The 21,128-nt window shown below is 40.1% G+C and overlaps 1 protein-coding gene across 1 annotated transcript in view; it reads left to right on the top strand.

Moving 5' to 3' along the window:
* RAB11FIP4 (RAB11 family interacting protein 4) overlaps nt 1–21,128 on the top strand; it is a 216,796-nt gene that overhangs the window by 75,209 nt on the left and 120,459 nt on the right. The window contains exon 3 of the mRNA XM_087710324.1: nt 4,123–4,211. Coding sequence (XP_087566450.1) covers nt 4,123–4,211 — 89 coding nt within the window. The remainder of the gene's footprint in view (nt 1–4,122; nt 4,212–21,128) is intronic.

Below are 21,128 nucleotides of genomic sequence, written 5' to 3'. Positions count from 1 at the left end.
AGTCCAGTGAACATGCCCATATGCTCTCTGGAGAACCATTCCTGTTTTGAAACTGAACTGCTGCCCATTCCTATTTTGAGGACATCCAATGTAATATAGTGATTAAGGCACCTGTTCTGACCTAGGCTTCCTTAAAAAGCATGAAAAGCAGAGTCTTAGTCCCAGCAAAACCTCTTTTATTTATACGACGGTGAATTCCTTTCATTCACAGTCAGCAAGGCTTGGCAAACAGTCTTTCAGGGGAATATTTATCAACACGAATCTTATCTCGCTTGGAGAGCTTCCAAATAATTAGTTTCCAAATGCAGGGCAAGGCAACACTTGGCACAGAGTCTCTTATAGTCACAAACAGAACTTTCCGCTCTTGAAACTACCGAAGGAACGAATTGTTTCCTGCAATAGCCAGTAGTGGGATTCAGCCAGCTCGCATCTATTTGGGAGAACCGGTTGTTAACTTTCTAAGCAGTTCAGAGAACCGGTTGTTGGAAGAAATCTCATTTTGTTTTTCCCCACTCTACAGGGCTAATCCTGTAAGGAAGGCAGGAAGGAAAGATTCTGGTGTTATTTCTAGCCTAATCTTTATTGCCCTGCTTACAGAAACTGCCTCTCCCATTAACCCTTATTACATTGTAACAGCTAAGGCAAAGCACCCATCAACTTGAATGACGTTGAGTTGGCCATGCCCACCCAGTCACATGACCACCAAGCCCCGCCTACCCAGCTGGTCATTAGGGTAGAGAACCAATTGTTAAATTATTTGAATGTCACCACTGGCAAAAGCCCACTCCCCATTCGCTCCTCTTTTGTTTCTTATGGGAGGGGGCAATCACCTCCAATGTGTGGCTTTACTCCCAAGTCAACCCTGCTTTCTTAATTTTTCTTGTCTTCTGGCAGCTCTGCACATGCTCACACTGGGAAGAGGCTCCAACTGTTCCTCTGCCTCACTGCTGTCTATCTCCCTCTCTGCCTCTCACACAGAGACCTTGTATGAGCTTTCCTTAGCCCCCCAGGACGGGTCCATGTTCCTCCCCAACCTCCTCACTGTCTGACTCTGCTGCCAGCAGGCCACAACAGCATCAGGCTGGAAATCAGGAGATCACGAGTTCAAGTCCCACCTTAGGCATGAAAGCCAGCTGGGTGACCTTGGGTCAGTCACTCTCTCTCTGCCCAACACACCTTACAGGGTTGTTGTTGTGGGGAATATAGGAAGAGGAAGGGTGATTAGGCATGTTCACTGCCTTGAGTTACTTATAAAATAATGAACTTGGGATAAGAATCTAAAAAATAAATAAATCACTAGAGTTATTGTTTCTTTAAAAACTCCGTTTATTAAAGTATTTTAATCTGTTTCCTTTCTAGTGAGGTTTGCTGTAAGTCCCCCTACACTGCCATTCTTTTTCTTCTTTTTGTTGGGAGAAATAGTCATTATTTACTTTTTCTGACGTCTCTATTCTATTTTTTTTAAGTCCTTACCTACTTTGCCAGCAGCAATAACAGGGCATAATGTTATATAAACAAATATATGTGCTGCTGCTTAGGGGTAGAAATAGATTGAAAAACATTGCAGTTTCATTCCTGCCCCTTCTCCATTTTATCAGTTCTCCTGCCGAAAGAATTTCACATTTTACACAACAGGAATGTTTACCCGCTGCTTTTAAAGTAACCTGCCCTTTTTATGCCCTTCCTACTGCTCAGCGTGAAAACATAATTATTTTTTCTTTCAGAGGGACCAGGGAATTAAGCAACTATTTAACTTGAAAATGAGATATAGCTATTGGGTCCCCTCCCCCCTTTTTTTAAAAAAAGAGCAAAGGCTGAGTTTATTTGTAAAATGCTTTTTTTCAGGGAAACTGAGAAATAGCCAAAAGAGGTAGGTACTCCATAGAGCCAGCGGTGCTTTGCTTCAAGTTACTGTTGTGTATTTTTTTTTATGAATCAGAAAAAATAAGACTTGTAATACATTAATAAGTAATTTAGCAACAATATATAGGTAATCCTCGACTTACAGCCGTTCATTTAGTGACGGTTCAACGTTGTGTCACTGAAAAAAGTGATTTATTACCATTGTTCACCCTTACAACCATTGCGGCTTCCCCAGGTCATGTGATCAACATTCAGGCACTTGGCAACTCATTCGTATTTACGTTGGGATCAAACCAAGTCAACGGGGGAGTCAGATTCACTGAAGAACCGTGTATAAGATGCACCTTCCCCCCCAAAAAAACAGGGTGAAAATTTTGGTGCATCTTATATACCAAATGTAGCCCCAGCCACCCACTGCCCCCCCCACTTTGGCCTCTGCCTCCCAGCACTTTACCTCCTTGCAGCAAAGGGAGAAAATGGGGCTTGCGGAGGGGGCAATAGGCTATGGCAATCCCTGCAGCCTGAAGCAACTGATCATCGGGAGGCTTGTGTGTGTGTTTGTTTGTTTGTGTGTGTGTGTGTGTGTGTGTGTTACAGCATAACTCTGGAAAGCCTTGAGCAATTTCAACTAAATTTGATACACAGATGACTTACTTTCTGGAAACAAATACTGTGGGGGTAAGACACCCCTAACACCCTTGGTGTGTGTGTTCTGTTATGATATAGCCTGTTGTGCCTTAAAATTTCTTCTACTATACTGCCGTAAAATGACTTCTACTGTACAGAGCAGTGGAGTTGCCATGATGATGGCTGCACAGTACTCCACAAGGGGCCTACCTCTGGTAAGGGGGAAAATCCAACATTAGAAATTATGTTTGGTCTGGACATTCCCCCCCCCCCCTTTAAATAAATATCCAGACAACTCTGGGTTATCAGCTAGTACAAAATAAAATATGACATCCTGCAAATCCTACAATAATATATACAAAGGTGCTTTATGGTTGCTGGAACTTGGGTAAAATTATTTTGCCAACATTCCCAGATTAAGAAATATTGATCAGATATTGTCCGAGGAATTTAAGTCTTTGGATAGTAGGCCCAATTAAAACCCTCTATAAAATAGTTTGAGGCAATATGGAAAACATATGTATTATGATTGGTATATCTTTGCAAAGTATAGTTCTTTTAAAAATTCTGGTGACTAGAGGAAATATGATACTCATGAATTTGATCAATCTCTATAGACATAGATAGCATGAGCAATATTGAAATTTATATTGACCAAACCAGTTCAGGGATGTGCAACCTTGTGAACTTTAAAACAGATGGGTTTCAATTCCCAGAATTGGCAGACTGTGGAATTCTGGGAGTTGAAGTTCACAAGTCTTAAAGTTGACAAGGTTGGACACTCCTGATCTAATTTATTATTGAAGGAAGCTTTTCCACTTTTGCTGCTTGACAGCCAAAAATACAGGGTCTTTCTTTTATTGGAACCAGAGTGTGGAACAGCTGCAGTGGTGGGATTCAAACATTTTTACTACTGGTTCTGTGGGCGTTGCTTAGTGGGCATGGCTTGGGTGTGGCAGGGGAAGGATACTGTAAAATCTCCATTCCTTCCCGATCAAATGGGACTCAGGAGGCAGAGAATAGATGGGGCGGGGCCAGTCAAAGGTGGTATTTACCGGTTCTCTAAACTACTCAAAATTTCCACTACCGGTTCTCCAGAACTGGTCAGAACCTGCTGAATACCACCTCTGAACAGCTTGCCTCATGAGGTTTCATTATTTCATAGTTGAGAGACCAATTCAATTCTTTTAGATACCCATTTTATAAAATATTACAAGATTGCTTTAGTTTTCCCCTTTCTTGTTTATTTTAAAAACTGATATTTTTTTTAAAATGTTTTATTATATGATCTTGTTGTCAACTGTACTGAACATTTGTCTTAGAATGGAAAATATAGAATAAACACACATTTATTTATAAACCACACAGTGTGGATCTCATCTGTGAGGTACTTATCTTCTTTTATCTGTTACACCTCCATGAAATAAGGCACTAATTTGTATGCTACAGCTTCTGTAAAACTGCACCCAATCAAACATTGGCTTAGTGGGGGAGAGGGGTGCTCAGTACAAAGCAACATGTATTATTATACTAGCCATGATATGCCTCTGTTCCTTAAAGTGTTGCCTGTCCAACTAATTCTAATGAGGAGATTCTAAAAGCTTGTTCCACCCCCTTATTTTTTATTTTTAGGCTGCGAAGAGTTACTGAAAGATGCTTTATCTGTTGAAAGTCTTGGGCTTCGGCACTATGAGACGGAATATGTGGATTACTACTATCAGGTAAAAAATAATTATGACTTTTTGAATAAAGCCAAACCTCCTTCTGTTATTCTATATTCTTTCTGCTACATTTTCCCCACTTTCATTCACATTATCAAGTTGCAAGTGGGTGAACATGGGATTCACAGCATCAAAACAAAGTCACTGCAAGGTTGAAATGCTTGCAATTTGGGCAGCATTTCAAAGGCCAGGATTATTTGCAATTTCCAGTTTTCTGCCGTTCATGTCATGAACCAGAAATATGAAGGCACACACCAAGACATGATTGGGGAAACATCTTGAACTACCGAATTTACACAGCTGAACATTCTTTGTTGTTGGGTAGTCCTTTTAGAAATGCTAATGAATGTACTGATTGAGAGATTTGTTAGGTTGGAAAGAAATGCTTTTGTTCTTTTGGCTGTAACACAAATGATTGATATGGAAAACATATTTGAAAATTTGCCTTTTAAAAACTAGAGCAAAGCTGAATGTGCTGCTTTTTTTTTTTTTGACAACTAGAGATTTATAGAGCTAACTGGAAAGTCCTTAAAGCAGGGGTGTCTATCTCAATTTCATTGAGGACCGCATCAGGGCTGTGGTTGACCTCAAGGAGCTGGATGGGCGTGGCTGACTAGATGGATGGGCATGGCCAATTTACACCACTCACTGAGCATGGCCAACTGGGTGACATGGCCAGCTTAACACCACTCCCCAACTGCTGGCATGTTTCCTCTTTCCATTGAGTAGACCGGGCTGAAATGATGTGGGCCAGCCCCTTACATTTTCCAGGGCAGCCCCATGGGCCGGATCCAATCACATCACAGGCCGGATCCAGCCCACAGGTCTTGTATTTGCCTTAAAGAATAAGCATTCTGTTGATTGTTGTTACATGGTCTTAAACTGGCATGCATTTTTTTTCCTTGGGGTGTTGAAAAAGAGCTTCTTCAATAAGGATTAAATAGATAATTTTGTACTTTCATTTTCTTCGGATATCACATGCATATAGACAATGAAGAATTTTCAGGGAACTCTGTTTTTGCCAGGGGCCTGTTTCTAGATTCTCTTGCATTGTAATCCTTTTTCCAAAAGTAGAATGGGGCATATCCAGGGGTGAAATTCAGCAGGTGCTAACAGGTTCTGGAGAACCAGTAGCGGAGATTTTGAGTAATTCGGAGAACCGGCAAATGCCATCTGTGGCTGGCCCCAGAGTGGGGTGGGAATGGAGATTTTGCAGTATCCTTACCTTGCTAGGCCCACAAAGCCACGCCCACTAAGCCACGCCCATAGAACCGGTAGTAAAAAAAATTGGATTTCGCCACTGGGCACGTCTCATTCTACTTTTGGAGAATCTTGTGTTCTAGTGGTATGCTGTGCAGAAAGTTCCTTTGACTAAGACATTTGACTAAGAATAACCAATTTTATTGTATACATGATGTACAATGACAATAAAGGTTACACTATGCATTGGCTTGTCAACTGCCTTCAAAGTTGAAACTACTATGCACGTTGCCTTTCTCCAATGCTGAGCTGAAGTGCTATTCCCCTCACCTTTGAGAGATCCTGCCATCATCTCATTATGTTCCAATCATAATATGGCATAGAGCCTGGGTATTTGAAGAACCCCTCTGTGATAGCTTCTGCCCATCCAAGGTAGATTGGGAAGGGTGGATACGCTCCAGGTCTTTTTGATTAAACAGTGTCTCCTGCTTAGATCTGGGAAGCACACTTCCTTTGCCACTGCTCCTCAGAACAACCCCCAAGGAATTCATGTGGTTCCCATCCTAGTGACATTCCCCAAATCTTTAAAGACCAGACCTTGAGATAATGTAGGTACAGAGTCCCCGTTAGTTGTTTATTTAATATATTGTTGGTTTCATTTGGAAGTATACATGGTTAGTTTTTCTTTAGTTAATTAAATGGATAAATAAAATTCTTATCCCTATTGCTGATCTCTAGCTTGCTGTTGTTGCAAATCCCTGCAGTGTTTACCTTCTCTTCAAGGTAGTAGATGGATCGTGTAAGTCTACTATAATATTAGTTGGCTAAAGATGACGTAAGGTGGACTGACAGGTAGCTTGAGGCAAGATGAGAGCATTTATGGGGATATGGCTGAAACATGATGGCCAGCATGTGCTTTTTTCAGATACAATTGCTGTTACTGGTTACTGAAAAGTCATGAGGGAAAGACTAGTGTGGCCAACATTTGATGTGATAAATTACACCTCTTGGTGAAAATTGCAAGAGAGAATAAATTTCTCATCTTTGCTATTTGGGCTTTTCCTGGGCAATGGCTATAAGTAGGATTGGTAAAGGCTGTGCAATGTTTTTCCCATTCTCTGCATAATTGAATTCTGACCTACAAATATCATAAATAGTGTTTTCTTCATATCTTATCTTAAAATACTCATGTGATTTAAAACATGTGTTTAAAATGATTACATTAAAACACACTTTACCTTACCATGCTAATAGTTCAGGTCTCTTCTCCTAAAACTCACCCTCTCATAGAAAGCAACAGCATAGGGCACTGGCTTTGGCACAGCACTTCTTGTCCCTTTGATTCCACAGTGAATTAGCAAGCCGACTTTGAGAAACTCTGCTCCAAGTTGAATCTGGCGAAGTTGGAGGTGCCCTCTCTTCCCATTCTTAGACTTAGAAGTGGTTTAATCTGGATTCCTACCATATAAGAGCCCCAGTGGCGCAGTGGTTAGAATGCAGAATTGCAGGCTAACTCTGCCCACAGTCTGGAGTTTGATTCTGACTGGCTCAAGGTTGACTCAACCTTTCATCTTTCTGAGGTCGATAAAATGAGGACCAGATTGTTGGAGGCAATAACAGGACATTGTAAACTTCTCAGAAAATGCTATAAAGTACTATGAGCACTATATAAGTCAGAGGTGGGATTCAGACGGTTTGGACCGTTTTGGGCGAACTGGTAGTTCTAATGATCAGGTGGGCCTGCCTGCCCACCCCTGTGCTTTACTTATCTATATACTGTCCACTGATTCACGCAGTAGAGCGGATTGCCGCGCCTCAGCTGTGTTACTCCCCAGAAGTAACGTGGAAGGTAAGTTTTGTTAAAACTGTGCATGCGCGCAGAGCTCGCGTCAAGCACAGACATGAGTGGAGTACACACAGCATGCAATCACCGAACCAGTTGTTAAACTGGTAGGATCCCACCACTGGTGAAGCTGATATTTCAACATGGAGACATGGGGAAGATTTTATTTCTCCCTTCTCTTCAGTAAGTGAGTGGCACTTCTGGCGTAATAAGCCTCTTTAGACCCCATACTCTTGTCTCCCTTCTGACCCCCATTATGAAAAATCACCAGGCCATCTAGTGCAAAGCTGTCAGAATTCCAAGCTCTCTTGGAAGCCAAGCAAGTATGAAAAATAGTGGATTGGGAAGGGGTGTGTGTGCCGGTGGTGGAAACCAGGCTTATTTCCTGAATAAAATATTCCTACCTGTGGAAGCAGCATGAAGTAGTATTCCCAAGTTGAGTTGAGCCTGGCAAAGTGGGATAGTTACTGTACTGAGAGGAAAATACACCCAGGGATCAGATCCAGCCTTTGCCTGTGAGATTCTAAAAAGGAAGAGGAATGACTAATGCAGGATTCATTCTCTGCCTTGATATCTGATGAGCAGAAATGCAAGAAATTACTAGACCTCTCCAAGATGAAGAGTTTAGTTTGTGCACTGTATTGTTAGCAGTCAGCTAATAGTTAAAGACTCAGCATCCTGTCCTTTAAAATTGAAAACAACCATGGGAACAGAATTAAGGAGGCAATAATTATTATTTATTGCCACATATTCTAAAAATAGTTAAAGGATATATGAGTCAATTCCTAAGCTAGCATTTCCCAGCTATGTCCTCCAAATGTGTTGGATATTCAACTCTCATATAATTCCTGACATATTCTCTCGTGGCTGGGATCTGAGAATTATGTTGGACTTTAACTCCCAAATCCCAGTTGGTAGAGAATACGACAGAACTGAATAGTTATATTGATGTGAAGAAAGTTTGGCATGTTGGTTTGGCCAAATACAGAGAGTCCTCGCCTTATGACCAGAATTGGGACCAGAATTTCCATTGCTAAGCAAGGCAGTTGTTAAGTGAATCACATCCTATTTTACAGCCTTATTTGCCACGGTTTGCTTGGCAAAGGGCCTCAGTTGTTAAACGATTCACATTGTCATTAAGAGAATCCAGCTTCTCCTATTGATTTTGCTTGTCAGAGATCAGCTGGGAAGGTGGCAAGGGTGATCACATGACCATGCCATGCTGCAAGTGTTGTAAATACACGCCAGTTGCACTGTTCCCTCTAAGGTGCGCGCGTGCGCGGCCGCGCACGTCGCTAGAAACCTCCGCGCAGAGCTTTCTAACTGCCGCGCAGAGCTTTCTACCAAAGCAAACGTGGAGAAGTCCTTTGCAGGCAGCTAGAACTGGCCGCTTGCAAAGGACCTCCCCAGACTTGTTTTGATGAGCCGCCAGTCCTCTTGCTTCTTCTCCTTCACCAGCAAAGCTCCCGCAGTGGTGCCTCTCTCTCCACGCGGTGCACCTGAGCTGGCCCCCGCGTTATCCCTCCCCCTTCCTCCTCTGCCGTGCTTTTGAGGCCGCGGGAGCTAGTAGGAAAGCGGCGGAGGTGGAGGCGATGGCAGGGATAACCCAGAGCCCAGCTGAGGTGCTCCGAGCGAAGGGGGAGGCACCACCGCCGCTGCTTTGCCGGTGAAGGAGAAGGAGCAAGAGGACTGGCAGCTTTGAAATGGTCCCGGCGGCTGCAGATTTGATTCAGCGTAAGCAGGGGCCGAACACATGCTGAGCCGACTTTGCGCAGTGAGGCGGAGTAATTCAACCCCCCCCAAAGAACACGTGTCTCTCTCTCTCTCTCTCTCTCTCTCTCTGTGTGTGTGTGTGTGTGTGTGAGAGAGAGAGAGAGAGAGAGAGAGAGTGTGTGTGTGTGTGTGTGTGAGAGAGAGAGAGAGAGAGTTGGATCAAAATTGGTGGCCAAAGGAGTGGAGGGAAGGAAGGAAGGAAGCCCTGCCCCCTGTGAAAAAAACTGAAGATGGAGCAGTGAATGAATAAACCATAAAAGCAACAAACAGTTAATGCGTAAGTAAGCTGAGGAGGAAGTTCTCAACTAAGGAAGAAATATTAGAAAGAAATATAAAAAGCTCAATATGCCAAAACACTTATTTTAGTCTTCATTTAATTACTTGTATTGTAGTCTGATGTAACATCTTTTTAAAGTTAACGTTAGTTAGAAAAGATAGGGTACAAAACTTAAATAATAATAAAAATTCTACATTCATTTTGAAAAATAAATGCAATACTTGATTAATTTCATATCTTTATTTAAAATAGTTTTGGCATGGCATATCATTTTATTGACTCATTTGGAAATGATGTGGATGTTGTATCTGATTCTGAGGCATATATATTCTTAAGTAACATAACATATAGCATATTGTCCAAACTTGCTAGACTATTTAATTGATCTTATTACTTTAAAGGGGGAGAGTTTCATGATAAATTATTTTATTACATTTATGTTGTATTTATATATTATATTTATTACATTTATATTCCACATTATATATTTGTATTGTTATTTTAGTGTTTATTGTCAATTTTGATAGATATATTGATATATCAATACTGATTTTAATCATACTAAATAACAATTACTGCTATTATTTATCAGCATTAAATATTTACATTTTTAATATCGAGTTAGTCATATTTTAGAATAATAGGATTATCTTTTAATAGGATAATTGGCAAAATCTAATTCACATGTGATGGGTTGCATTCCAAAGGAATGTGAGAGGACAGGTTGCCTGCAAAATGCCAGGACCCAGGACCTGTTGGTGCCATGTCTCTCTCTAGCCAGTCTAATGATCTAAAAGCTGAGCAGAAGTCTTTTTTTTTTCAGGGTGAGCGGAAAAGTATAGTGTTTGAGTAGCACATTTTCATGCCTGGCATTCATCAGGCTGAAACCTCGCTCACAATTGGTGCTTGGAATGTTGCGCAAATGTCCAGCAGACGAGACAGAAGTTCAAACTGTTGCTCTCTTAGGTGCTCAGGCATGAAACTGTGCCGCTCAAACACTATACTTTTCCGCTCACCCTGAAAAAAAATTAGAGGGAACATTGGCCAGTTGCCAAGCCTCCAAATTTTGATCCAATCACCGTGGGGATGCTGCATTTGCAGGGACTTTTTTCAGTGCCGTTGTAACTTCAAACAGTTGCTAAACAAACGGTTCTAAATTGAGGACTATCTGTATACAGTACAGTATTTTGAATTACCAGAACTGAGCTGCAAAATCCTGGACAATCAGTAGATGGTAGCAAAAGGATGTATAGATAGTTCTAATATCTAGTGGTTGTCCAAATGTTAGCAGCCAGATGTGGTAACCCACATATACAGTGGCAGGTGCTCCTTTATATTCCAGGAAAAGCTAGTGAACATGACAATCAGCTTAGTCACAAACAAGCAATCTTTTTGTAGATTTTTAACTGGTTCAATTCATGTTCTCATTGTGATTAGATGTAATTAATAAATCAAATACTAGGGAAATAATTGCTTAGCTGTCTGAGATGTTTTATTCAGAGTTTGTAGGAAATGCAGAAAAATACTAATTATGGGGAATGATGATTCAGTACAACTGAAAAGTGATGTTTTACACCATTCATTAATGGTAGCATCATCTTTCATAACACTGTCAATTTGGAATGTTTTTAAGGACCAAACTCTTTTAGAAATATGATGTTTCGCTGAAGAAATCCATAATCTGTGTACAGAATTTAAGGAAAATATTCTTCAGATTTGACCCTTCCCAGATTTTGCAACTGCAGTTTTCTGGCAACAATAGATGTTTATTTAAGAATATGGGGAACAGCCTCTTCTATGAAATTTGGAGGATCACAATCGTCCTCACCTTCTGCAAGGCTATGAAGACCTAGCTGTTCCCCCAAGTACTGACTGGGCCAAAATCTTAGTTGACCCTGATATATTGCAGGTATAGTTCTGTTATGAGTTTGTTATGGTACCTCAGCTGCTGTTATTATGGCTGTCCTTTTTTTTACTTTGCTTATATTTATATCTCAAGATTTTATGCCTTATTTATTTCTGGACTGTTGTTAACCACCGAGTGTTATGTGTTTAACATGGAAGCCCTATGAAACCTAGAAATATATCATACTTAGAAATTCTCTCTCTCTCTCTCTCTCTCTCTCTCTCTCTCTCTCTCTCTCTCTCTCTCTCTCTCTCTCTCTCTCTCTCTCTCTCTCTCTCTCTCTCTCTCTCTCTCTCTCTCTCTCTCTCTCTCTCTCTCTCTCTCTCTCGTGTGTGCGGTGTGTGTTGTGGTCTGCCTGCGGATCTGGCAGCAGAGTTGGACAGTGAGGAGGTTGGGGAGGAGCATGGGCCAGTCCTAGAGTCTTGGGAAGGCTTAGATGAGGGCTCTGCGTTGGAGGCAGAGAGGGAGCCAAGGCCATCTGATAGTGATGTGCTGTCTCTGGAGCCTCTGGAGTCTGACATCAGCAAGGCAGAAGAACAGTGTGAGCCTGTTCCCAGTGTGCACATGCACAGAGCTGCCAGAAGGCAAGAACAATTGAGAAAAAAGAGGCAAGTAAGGCTTGGAGATAATTGGTCCCTCCCATAAGACATAAAAGAGGAGTAAATGGACGTGAGCCTTTGCAGGAAGCAATTAGTTCACCTGGTCAGTTCAAGCTCTGAGAACCTCCGTTTGACTCTGCTAAGTTTGGCCTTGAAAACTAATTGGCAATTAGGTGTCTGGCAGCGTTTCAAGGGAGAGAAAGGTGGTTGTTTGAAAGACTTTGGCAACTCGAGCAGACATCTGTCGGACTCTTCATATTTTTAATTTTCGTTTTTTTTTTTTTTGTTTGTTTTTGGTTTTTTCATCTTTATTTTTTTTTTTTGACAGAACTTTTTTATTTTTATTTTTTTCTTTAAAAAAAAACACAAATATGTCATCATTTGTCAATCATTAAAACATTGAAGTACAATTTTTTTTTTGTGTGTACCCCTCCCTCCCTCCACCCCCCCCCTCCTCCTCCCCCCCCCCGACTTCCCAGAACCCGTACACGGTATAGAATTTTAACTAACACAGTCTAAAATCTATTGAGAAAAAAGAAATAAAGAAATTAATGACATTCTAGATTGACCTTAGCTTCTTCTTACTGAACTAACTTTAAACAATTTAAATCATTCCTGATCTTAAGCATAGGCTAACTGGAATTTCTTAGTCCCGTATTTATTTTGTATATAGTCAATCCATTTTTTCCAGTCTCGTTTATATCTCTCATTTGAATGATCTTTGAGATATGCCGATATTTTAGCCATTTCAGCTAAGTTTGTTACTTTCAATGTCCATTCTTGAATTGTCGGACTCTTCATAGACTGACTGTGAATCATTACATTTGTGAATGACCATAATTCACAGCCACATAAATAAAAGAGGGTTTAAGTCTTCCCATAATGCAGGAGTGTCAAACTGGATTTCTTTGAGGGCCGGATTAGCATTGTAGTTCTCCACGGGCAGGTGGGTGGTGGTGGTGGAGGAGACTGGACACCTTGCCGGCCAAAACATGGCTCAGGAGGGTGCATGGGGGCCTCCCCATGCCCATTTTGACTGCCAGAAGCACCGCGGGCCGGTTCTTTGCTACTTCTAGGCCGGCCCTGCAGGCCAGATTTAAGCATGGGCTGGATCCGGCCCACAGGCCTTGAGTTTGACACCCCTGCCATAATGCATCCAAAGTAGGATAATTTAAGCCCTTCTTTGTGGTGGGGGGAGAGAGAGAGAGATCATAAATGTGTATTTTGGGCAAATATTTCACAATCATTCTGAAAATTAAATATTCCTATCTCCTGCAGGATTCTCTTTAAAAAAATAATAAACTAATGCTGAAATTCTGGCTATGTAGTGGTTTAAAAGCAGTAGATTAATAAATACCACTGTGGTGGGAAGCTAACAGTGTTCTGTGCTCCTTTGGTATATAGCCATGCTGGCCACATAATCACCAAAATTTTCCTCAGACAATGGTGCCTCACCTCAGCCAAGAAACAGAGATGGTCACCATGCCCTAGAGTCAGACATGACTGATGGGGAAACCTTTATCTTTTAATACTGAAATATTAGCTTTTGATACATAGCTGTTTTCATAACTTTCCAATGACATTTTGGAAGCTGAACCCTGCAGAAGGCCAGAGAAACTCTGGTTGATCTGAGAATCAATCTCTGCCTGTCTTTCCCTATCATTGTTCTCTTGAAAATTTCTGTGATCTTGGAAGTGTTGACATGTGATGGTGAAAAAGGGCCACACGGTGTCAGTGTAAGGTAAAATAAAACAACATTGTTTCTGACTTCCAGTGTTTGCTTTAAGGAACAGCCAGCTGCTACTGCTGGTAAATCTTGGGATTTTAATCTTTCCTCTCCCCAAAGAACTGAAGGGAGAAAATATGTTATTTTAAGCAACCTTGGGGATTGAGATATCTCAATAATACCAAGAGGGCCTTGTAATGTGATCTAGCATATTGCTGGTGTTAATTTAATGTGAAATTGCGGAACGGTTCTTGGCTGCACAGCCTCTTAGGCTCCAGGTGTCTCTGAAGCAGCCAATTAATTATACACATGGCTCTTTTTCCCCCCCTTTTACCTCTTGGTGCATGTCGATCTCATTTAAAGTGTGTGCTTTTTGCATTAACAATTCTCAAGGACTGGCAGTGAAACCCCTGGGAAGGAGCAAGACAGAGCATAGCATTAACTCTTGAAGGTGTTCAGCGAAGAAGCTTCCACCAATAAGTCATTGTGGATAAAACTATTCGCCTTTCTTCCTCTTCCATCTCAGCTTTGTATGTCCTTTACTTCTCAGATTTTTTTTATTGATGTTCATATTTATTAAGAATTTTCATATAATAAAAGACAAAGCAAAAGAGTTTCATGAAAAGAAGGACTAGAAGGGGAGATGTGATAGCAGTGTTCCAATATTTCAGGGGCTGCTCCAAAGAAGAGAGAATCAACTATTCTCCAAAGCACCTGAGGGTAGGACAAGAAGCAATGGGTGGAAACTAATCAAGCAATGGGTGGAAACTAATCAAGGAGAGAAGCAACTTAGAACTGAGGAGAAATTTGCTGACAGTCAGAACAATTAACTGGTGGAGGTTTTTTAGTAACAGTTTGGACATCCATGAAGTGGTAATTGCAGTGTTTTTTTTACTACTGATTCTGTGGGCATGGCTTGGTGGGCATGGGTGGGGAAGGATATTGCAAAATCTACTCAAAATTTCTGCTACCAGTTCTCCAGAACCTATTAGAACCTGCTAAATTTTACCCCAGGATATAAGGTTTCTTGCTTGAGCAGGGGGTTGGACTAGAATATCTCCAAAGTCCCTTCCAACTCTGCTATTCTGTAAAATACATAAAAGAACAGAAAAACAAAAAAGTGCAATTGAACAAGAAAACTAAAGTTAACAGCAAGGACTCCACAGTTCAACAGTTCATAAATACAGTTCCCCTTCCCCATTGGATTGCTTTATATGACACAGAAATGCTCACTCTACTTATTTCAGGAGAGAACTGGCAATTTATTCATGGTCCAAATAAAAATTGCATTTGGAATCAAGTTTATGCTTTAGATATAGAAAAAAAGTGTAAATTGGCCAGTCCTCAAAAACTTCCAGTCCTTTCTGGAATAAATTTAATGGATTACTTTCAAGTTATGTCACCATGATGCCCTTCATCTCTTCTCACAATGCTCTTAAGGAAAGCATGGAAAAGAGGCAGAACTCCGCATTACAGTGGTGAGTATTCAGATTATTTGATTATGTTTTAGAGTGCCCAATAGATTTGTTCCTCATATCTTCCTCATTCTAACAAGAAAAAAACACAAACCAATTATATGTTCACAGGGCACAAAGTTTATAGATTATATAATTATTAGTTACCTATGAATTGTGTAACAATTTGGCCAAATTACAAGAGTTGCACAAAATTTCTAAGTTTCAGCATTATATCTTAATTCACATTGGATTATCATACTGATCTCTACCCAGCATAGGTCCAGTCCTTGACTGATATAATAGCAGTAGCAATAGCACTTAGACTTATATACCATTCCATAGATCTTTACAGCACTCTCTGGGCAGTTTACAATGTCAGCATATTTTCCCCAGCAGTCTGAATCCTCATTTTACCCATCTCAGAAGGATGGAAGGCTGAGTTAACCTTGAGCTGATCAGCATCAAATTGTTGGCTGTGGGCAGTGAGTTAGCCTGCAATCCTGGATTCTAAGCATTGTGCCACCATGGCTATGATGTGTTACTATAATGTAGAATAAGCAGGTCGTAAACCTTTGATTTCAACCACAGGGGACTGGAGGCTAAAACATACAGAGAATATTGGCTGCAATTAGGTATGTCTAGCTTAATAAAAGAAGGACCAGAGGTGACATGATAGCAGTGTTCCAATATCTCAGGGGTTGCCACAAAGAAGCGGGAGTCAAACTATTCTCCAAGGCACCTGAGGGTAGAACAAGAAGCAATGGGAGGAAACTAATCAAGGAGAGAAGCAACTTAGAACTGAGGATAAATTTCCTGACAGTTAGAAAAATTAATCAGTGGAACAACTTGCCTCCACAAGTTGTGAATGCTCCAACACTGGAAGTTTTAAAGAAGAGATTAGACAACCATTTGTCTGAAATGGCATAGGGTTTCCTGCTTTTGAAAGGGGTTGGACTAGAAGACCTTCAAGGTCTCTTCTAATTCTGTTATTATGTTATTCTAATAGCCTTTACTGTGGATATTTATTAATGATTAATTTCTCAATTGTTTTACCCTGGGCTAAGGTCATAATCATTCATCTATATCGCTAAACACTTACGGAGAATTTTTACATATGCATATGTGTCCATGAACATATGTTCTGCATCTTTTTATAACTGGGTATTGCTTATTTTTATTTGATTTTTGCATTTGCCTAATAGAAGCAAGGAGCTAAAATCAAAACATAGTTTACACCATGATGGATGATTATTCTAAGCCAGGATGTGGTTTGGTTGTTTTTGATTTATTGCGATAAATGAAGCCTTTTATTTTAACTAGAACTGAGTGTATGTTATCTTATTAAATCTCTGCCTTATTGCATATGGAGATGGGAAACAGCATCATGTTATTATTATTTTTATTTTAGAAGGCATAAAAAGTTGTGAGCAACATTGAAAGTTTCTGAGGAAAGATTCCCTATCAACAGTACATTTTGCTTTCTATTAAGTTTCTAAAATATTTCTATTTTTATTGCTACTGCATCAGTTTAAAATATGACCCTCGATGTAGAAAGTTATAAATATTGATTTAATAAAATAATAATAATAAACCATACTGGTAGCCTTACCACTCTTTTTGCATATTCCACTACCTTCCAATAAAAATTAACATTTTTAAACAGAAAATTCCTCCTAATGCCTAGTTTTAAGGTGGTGTGAAAGAGAAAACTTCTCAGCATTGCTTTAAAGAAACCATCATCTCCTTTTACATTTTATGTATTTCTTTTTGGTGAAAGGATAAATCAAAGGAGGGGAGGACATGGCACTCAGTATGTGACGGAATCTACATTAGCAAAGCCTTCAGATGTCAGGAATGCTGGAGAATTGTCTATTCAATTTGCAGGCCTTCTGTCAAAATAAAAACAGATGGCCTGAGGACTTTGTTGTGGAGACGTAGTGAGGACTTTGTTGTGGAGACGTAGACAGAAACAGTAAGTGCATGTGTTTCCAGATGTGTGGCATTTATATCTTGCATCTGAAGTCAAAACTTCCCACTTCCTTCCTATTCCTGCAGTGCATCATCAAAAGAAATAGCTCAACGTATGCTTCTAATCACCAGGAACGAAGATGTTGGCTTTTATGTCCTACTGGCCAGCATTACTAATCCTAAAGTTGAGAAATTCTGCAAGACAATAATTGGAAGTCAATGCCATATCCCACTGCGGAAGTTTAAAATTAAAAGTGAAAGCTAGAATAGGTCAAGAACTCCTGCTGAGTTTGGACTGAACAGCGCACCCCTTCCAACGTCATATTAGACTTTGATTTATATACCATATTTTCTTCAGATTCAAGGCAGTTTCCATGGGAAAGGCCCTTCATTTTATCCCCAAATTAAGAAATGTGTAAGGTAGTTGGGGGGGGGAGAGAGAGAGAGATGTAGACAGATGGTGACACATGTGGCAATGTTACCATGCAAATGTTGTGTCTATATACCTGAGCCACAATGTCCGCTTCAAGGATGTCAATCATGACGTTTACAGGAAGATGTTTCGTCCATGTGTCATAATTTGCCCCTGCATCTCCCCAAGTCAACTGTGGACTGGCCAACATTCCCCCAGATTTAACTTGAACTTGAATCTTCCCACTTTTCATCCAACATCTAACCACATCGTCACTTCATCTTGTTCTTGCAAATGTTAGATTTTGTCAAATGAGGATTGAGTAGAGACCTGACAGTCTTGAACATGGAATTCTTCAACTCAGTTCTTCTAAGCAGCCTCTGCATATGGTCCTGTAGCTGTAGGCTGAGTAGTGCTGATTTAAAGCCTTATAAAATATAGCATCCATCATCTAACTGAGAGAGTCACCACTGTCTGGTTCATTATCCAATATCTAATCCACCAAGTTCCACATTTTAGTGAAGGTTTTGTCCTGCTCAACAGCAGCTCCAGCTGTTGTTCCCTCTGCCTAATGTAAGTAAATGATACTAAGAAGTCTAGACTACACTACCTGCTACTATTGCTTACTAAGGCAATGGCACCATCATTCAGTTTTTACAATTTCTTATGTGTTCCGCTAGTTATCTTTGGGAAAACCACATTAGACTTGAGTACAAAAGCACGTTTTAGTTTTTGTGTCTCAAATGGATATGAAGAGACAACAAGAGTCCCCATTAATGGAGATTGTGTATAAAGTAGTTATTGTGCCTGGGAGTTGTCCCAAAGTTGCTTTTTTCCCCAAAAGACAACTGAACTTTCTGGGTTATTTTTTCCTTTGAAGACATTTTGCTTTTCATCCAAGAAACTTCTTCAGTTCTGAAGTTGAACTGAGCTGAAGCAGCTTTTTGAATGAGAAGCAAAACATTTTTTTAAAAACCCACCAAGAAAGTCCGATTGCCTTTTGGATAAAAGCACGTTTGGGCTCTCAAGTCTTGGTTCCTAATCAATGCAGGAATATTATTGAAAGCATCCATGGTAACATGTCCATTCTGTTTGCTGTATCTGCTTCAACACAATGAGTGGAGATTAACCCTTCCCTAGGTAACTCCTCCCCCCCCCCAATTTTTTCTAAGTTTTTCTTAATGTTCAACTAGAATCTTATTTCCTGTACCTTAAATCAATTATTCCATATCTTTAATTCATGTCAGGGTCACTTTCTGAGTAATACACTTGCAATATTTGAAGTGTACTCTCAAGTATTCACCTTTTCTGATTTCTATATCTGTTTTCATTGTCAAGGCTAAAAACAACAACAATGAAAAAACAAACCAATAGCAAGAAGCTCATTATCACATAAAGGTGGAAAAAATTGACACAAGCTTAGCATGTGTGTGTGTGCGTGTATGTACATAGATAGATAGATAGATAGATAGATAGATAGATAGATAGATAGATAGATAGAGATAGAGATAGAGATAGAGATAGAGATAGAGATAGAGATAGAGATAGAGATAGAGATAGAGATAGAGATAGAGATAGAGATAGAGATAGAGATAGAGATAGAGATAGAGATAGAGATAGAGATAGAGATATAGATATAAATACAGATATATACACACCCACACCCTACCGTGTTTTCCCCAAAATAAGACAGGGTCTTATTTTCTTTTCACCCCTGAAATAAGTGCTTGGCCTTATTTTTGGGGAGGTCTTATTATTTTTGAGGTGCAGGAGGTGACGAGCGTGGTCACCTCATGGCTGCTGCTGTGTTGCAATATTTTCAGGGGAAGGCTTATTTTAGCACATACGCTCAAAAGTCTGACTGGGCTTATTATCCAGGGAGATCTTATTTTCAGGGAAACAGGGTAGTAATTGGTTTTTGACATTTAAAAAAAATCATTCCTGTGCACTTCATCATGTACTCCCTCAGCAATTATTCACATTATGAGCAAGTAGCCCTTCCTTGCTCCCAGCTTCCTCCAATGAATACAAAAATACAGGGATGATTGAGTAGTATTTGGCATTTTCAACATTTTTTTCCCCACTTGATACAATGAATATACAACATGTGTTTGGTTATTAAGCCATTAGGTTTCAATAGCACTCCATTTGGCTCAGTCAGAAACCACCTTAGTTTGGCATCCTTAGAGAGCAACTCTAATCGTAGCTTTCTGTGTCCTTCCAGGAAAGTCAAGATATATGATATTTTATCTCCTATGACCTCATAGGTCAGGTCAGGGTGGCCCTGGATTTTCCCTCAGAAGTAGTCATGGGAATCATTTCAATCAGTAATGAACATGCTGCCCCTTTGTTTACGTTTGCAAGGCCTATTTAAAAAATGAGGTCAGATCACTCTGTCATAGATTGGACACATATTTCCTGTTCTGACTCTAATCTGACTGCCCCTATTAAAGGCACCCTGTCCGTCATTCATCTCTGCCATCTTCGCACCTCTCACTCCAAATCCCGGCAACTTGAAAGCATCTTAGCTAGGATTTCCAAGAAACCCCCAGTGGACAATTACCCTGCATGGCAAGAGAGTAATGTGCCACCTGGCTGGGACTAATTTAAATGGAAATTGCCTGCGTCCGCCTGACAGTCAGCTGAATTATATGCTGAATTTGAGCAGCCACATGCTAAGAGGCAATGCCTCCCCCTTTCTAGTATATAACATGTTTGCATAAGCATAATCAGCCTGCTCAAGCTTTAGGTACAGGAATAATTTTCATCTGCATGGCTAGACAAAGGCAGACGTCCAAACAAATACCTGCAAATTCTTTTTTGCGTTGAAGGAAAAAAAAACATGAATTAGGTCTTTCAGTGAAACCAGGATGGAACGCTGAGTGATCCTGCAAGCTATAGATCTTTATATATTGTTCCCAGTCATCATATGATTTGTTTCGAATAATATGTAGTATGAACCCCGCCAAGGGTTGTTTGTAAAGTAAGGTTTACAGCTTAATGTAATGTATTGTGGGACCCTGCCAATTATGGTTCATTAAGTCAACCATGGTTACAGAAATCATGGCTTAACTCAAAATGTGAACCCATTCGGTTACCTATTTTTGCAAGTAGAGATCTCTTTTCTATGATTGAAGATGGAGTATCCGGTATTTGGCAGGAAAGAGAGAGAGATGTGTGTGTTTTTGTATTCGTTTTTCAAAAGTAAAAGCATGAAGCGATCAGAGTCTATGAGAAAAACTGTCAGAAATAGATATGACAGTATTCTATAAAAGTCAAAAGCCATGCTGGCTGGGTAGTAGGAACTGAAGTCCAGTATTTGAAGAACAGGTTGAGGAGAGCTATATTTCCTCTTGGCTTTTCTTGCAACAATAGCATCAATTAAGCAGATTTCTTTGTCCTTCAAAGTGGGTAGTTAGATAGATCCAAATAGATCCATATAATTGCGTTTTATCCCTCCTGTCATTTTTTTTTCTAGTCATACCCCAGGAATTTTCAAACGGCACTGGGTTTTCAAGAGGTTTGACCACTTGTCCCAAAATTCAGGTTTCCAATTCTTGAAGGAGGTGATGATGATGATGACAACACTATCAGTGATATATCAATTCTTATCTCTGGCTCTCTCTCTCTCTCTTTCTCTTTTTGTTTAAAAGACACCTTGAAGGACTGTCTGTTTTTCCAGATTTGGCTATTAGTCCCTTGAATCTGTCCTAAAAAACATTTTAAAACTTCCAGTTATACAGAATAATGGTGCTG

This window comes from Thamnophis sirtalis, unplaced genomic scaffold (assembly GCF_051295495.1).
Source record: "Thamnophis sirtalis isolate CommonGarterSnake01/CBP01778 unplaced genomic scaffold, rThaSir2_p1.2 scaffold_3, whole genome shotgun sequence".
Taxonomy (NCBI): domain Eukaryota; kingdom Metazoa; phylum Chordata; class Lepidosauria; order Squamata; family Natricidae; genus Thamnophis; species Thamnophis sirtalis.
This window is presented reverse-complemented; position numbering and strand designations above follow the sequence as displayed.